Here is a 2827-nt window from a genome sequence, read left to right on the forward strand (position 1 = left end):
TATATATATACATATATAAATTTATATGTATATATGTATATATATGTATATATATGTATATGTATGGTATGTATGATATGTAAATATATATATACATATATATGTATGTATACATAAAAAAAAGAATATAAATATATATGAATACACACATATATACATATATACATATATATATATAAATGCAATGGGTGTACATGGAAAAGGAAAAGATTAAACAAAAGATACAAATATGCGCATTCTTTTATAAGATTAAGGTTGAATGAATAAACCAAACTCTTATTGATCATACCATTTACTTGAATAATGTTTTTCACAATATATGTAGTACACAAATAAAGTAATGACAATTCTAGAAGACATTGTTTCCTCAACGTCATAATGTTCGTGAAGCCGCGGTCATTTAGTATTTGCAACCGTCGAGAAAATTGTTGCAATTGATAATGAACAATTCTGCTCCTGTTTCACTAAGTTCGCAGTTATGTGTATATATATATAAAATACTGGGAGCTTATTTTGAATGTGCTTCAAAGAAGAGATGAATAGATTCAATGAATAAAAAATGTACATCCCAAAAATAACAGAGTAAATCATTCAAGCAAATAAATTTTATGAGGTTATAGAAAATATGGTCATTACTACAAGGTAATAAAACCACCACCACAATTACTTTGTCATTTCATTCCCCAAGTTATCCCTATGTCTATATTATCTGAAAATGAACACTGATTTGAGGAGAATCCTAGGTTACATATTTACTCGAAGAATCATAGTTTCTTGCTTGCTTTCGGACACTCAAGGAAGGCATTGCAAATATAGTTGAACCAACATAAATTCAATTCTAAGGTTATGTGTGTGTATGCGCGCGAGCGCGCGTGTGTGTTTATAATCTTTGTTTTGTATATTGTCAAATATTCTCTGTAATCCGCTCAAGAGGAATGTTTTCAATGGTATTTAAGTTCGGATAGAGGTTCGTTTTTTTGATGCCCAATATTTTGTTCGATAGCTCTTCCATCAACATACTGAAGGCATGAAATTCCACATTTTTGCTGAGGAGATAGAGGAGAACAAATTCCCCGATGCCGAGTTGATGCTTTATGCGGTCAATGTCGCTGTGTAGATTCCCCTTTTTCCGCAGGAGGTTTAGCCGAATGGAGGGACTGACACAGATAATCAGGTAGAAAAGGAACACTGCTGAGCCAAGAGCAGTGAGAATGATGAAATAGAAGCACAAGAAGACGAAGATCTTTTCACTGGTACCGTTGTGTGCCAGAGTACATATAAGATCGTGTCTCTCTGTGGCACCAGAAGAACCCACTTTGTAGAATATGCATTTTGCGACCCTGGGAAAAGTCAGAAGCAATGGGTCAACCCTTTCCGCAGGAGGGTGCTGTATGAGAGACAACATGGAGAACCCGTACTCGAAAAACGCCCCATCGAGAAACTTGTTCAAGAATCCTAAGTTAGCGAGACAGATAACATAGTTCAAGTTTTCGCAAACAATAAGGACGATGGCATAGAACTTGTGGCGATTGAGCGAGGCGTGGAGGTAGTTGGCGAGGGCGTGTATCTTTTCTTGGCCTTCCTCTTTGGCCATTAGGGGGACAGACAGGCCCATTGCAAGGGACCTGACTCTTCCGCCTTCGAAGGCTTTCCAAATCAAATGAGGGACGTAAAATATCAGTCCCTGAAAGAGAGAGAGAAAAAAAAATGGTTAAAATATTTTACTTTGATTAGATTTATAGAATCTCATTATATCAAAGTTTAGATTCTTATCATGATTCTATAATTTCTGTTTTTCTTTAGCCAATTTAATGAACGGCACAAAACGGGAAAGACTGGCCTCAGAATGAGAACCAAGACTTGGTTAATTGTAAAACTATATATTTATTTAAATGCCTTTTTTGTCTATTTCATTTATGTGATATAAAGCAATGATCAATTTGGAGATGATGCCGAACGGCGATTTTCGTCTGAAAACTTTCGTTGTTTTTTTCTCGAACAAATTCAACATTCATTGCAGGGTAAAACAATGATTCCACTATAATGATGCACATTCACAACATTTCGAGGGCCCTGTCCCTAAAAGTCCCTCAAGAGATCTGGCGTCTACGCCTTCAAGACCTTTGGGGAGCTTTTCCCCCTAATCTTCCCTTCAGGACGACTGGGGCGAGGAGGTACTTGGACCTAGCATGGGTTTGGATGAAATCTGACCTTAACCCCTTGAATACGAGGACGTGTATACTGCGTCATCGCATCCCTCGTGACATATCCGAAGACGGCCAAGTTATGTTAGCATTAGTGTTTTTTTTCTTCCGGATACTGTACGAGATCTTTTAGTATATAGGTCGTATATGATATGATGGCTTACTTGACTTTCAATATTATTACATAGGAGTGTGATTCGCTTATCCGAGGAGAGGTACGGATATACCCTACTAGTGATTCCACAAATACGATAAGCTTGCTTCATCATTTGTAAATTTGAACCGCATTCCCCGCGGCCCAGCATCTACTGTCACGTAGTTTCCTATTCCATTCCCTACTGACTCTAATAGACGCAACGCTAGTGTGTATTACCATGCTGCATGCAAATACAAACCTCTGTCATTCATTTGGTTTCCCTCGCGTTCGCCTTTCATTTTTCCTCATTATCCTTCCCCTAACCCTCTCCTCCCCACCCCATCCCCATCCCCATCACTGGGATATCACCATCCCCAATCCCCTCCCCAACTCCCCATCCCCACCTTATCCCATCCCCCAAACCCCAGCAACGGGTCTTTTCTGCTCTCGTTCGTTCGTTCGTCACCCGCTACAATCACGTCCGCAT

At 38.6% G+C, this 2827-nt stretch overlaps 1 protein-coding gene across 1 annotated transcript in view; it reads right to left on the reverse strand.

Annotated features, from left to right (window-relative positions):
* Positions 1-276: 276 nt before the first annotated feature.
* LOC122257986 (innexin inx3-like) overlaps positions 277-2827 on the reverse strand; it is a 9048-nt gene continuing 6497 nt past the window's right edge. Inside the window, exon 5 of the mRNA XM_086553884.1 lies at positions 277-1684. Coding sequence (XP_086410010.1) covers positions 905-1684 — 780 coding nt within the window. The 3' untranslated portion in view covers positions 277-904. The remainder of the gene's footprint in view (positions 1685-2827) is intronic.

This window comes from Penaeus japonicus, unplaced genomic scaffold (assembly GCF_977035675.1).
Source record: "Penaeus japonicus unplaced genomic scaffold, GWHDUDI00000001_assembly GWHDUDI00000029, whole genome shotgun sequence".
In the NCBI taxonomy this organism is placed as follows: Eukaryota; Metazoa; Arthropoda; class Malacostraca; order Decapoda; family Penaeidae; genus Penaeus; species Penaeus japonicus.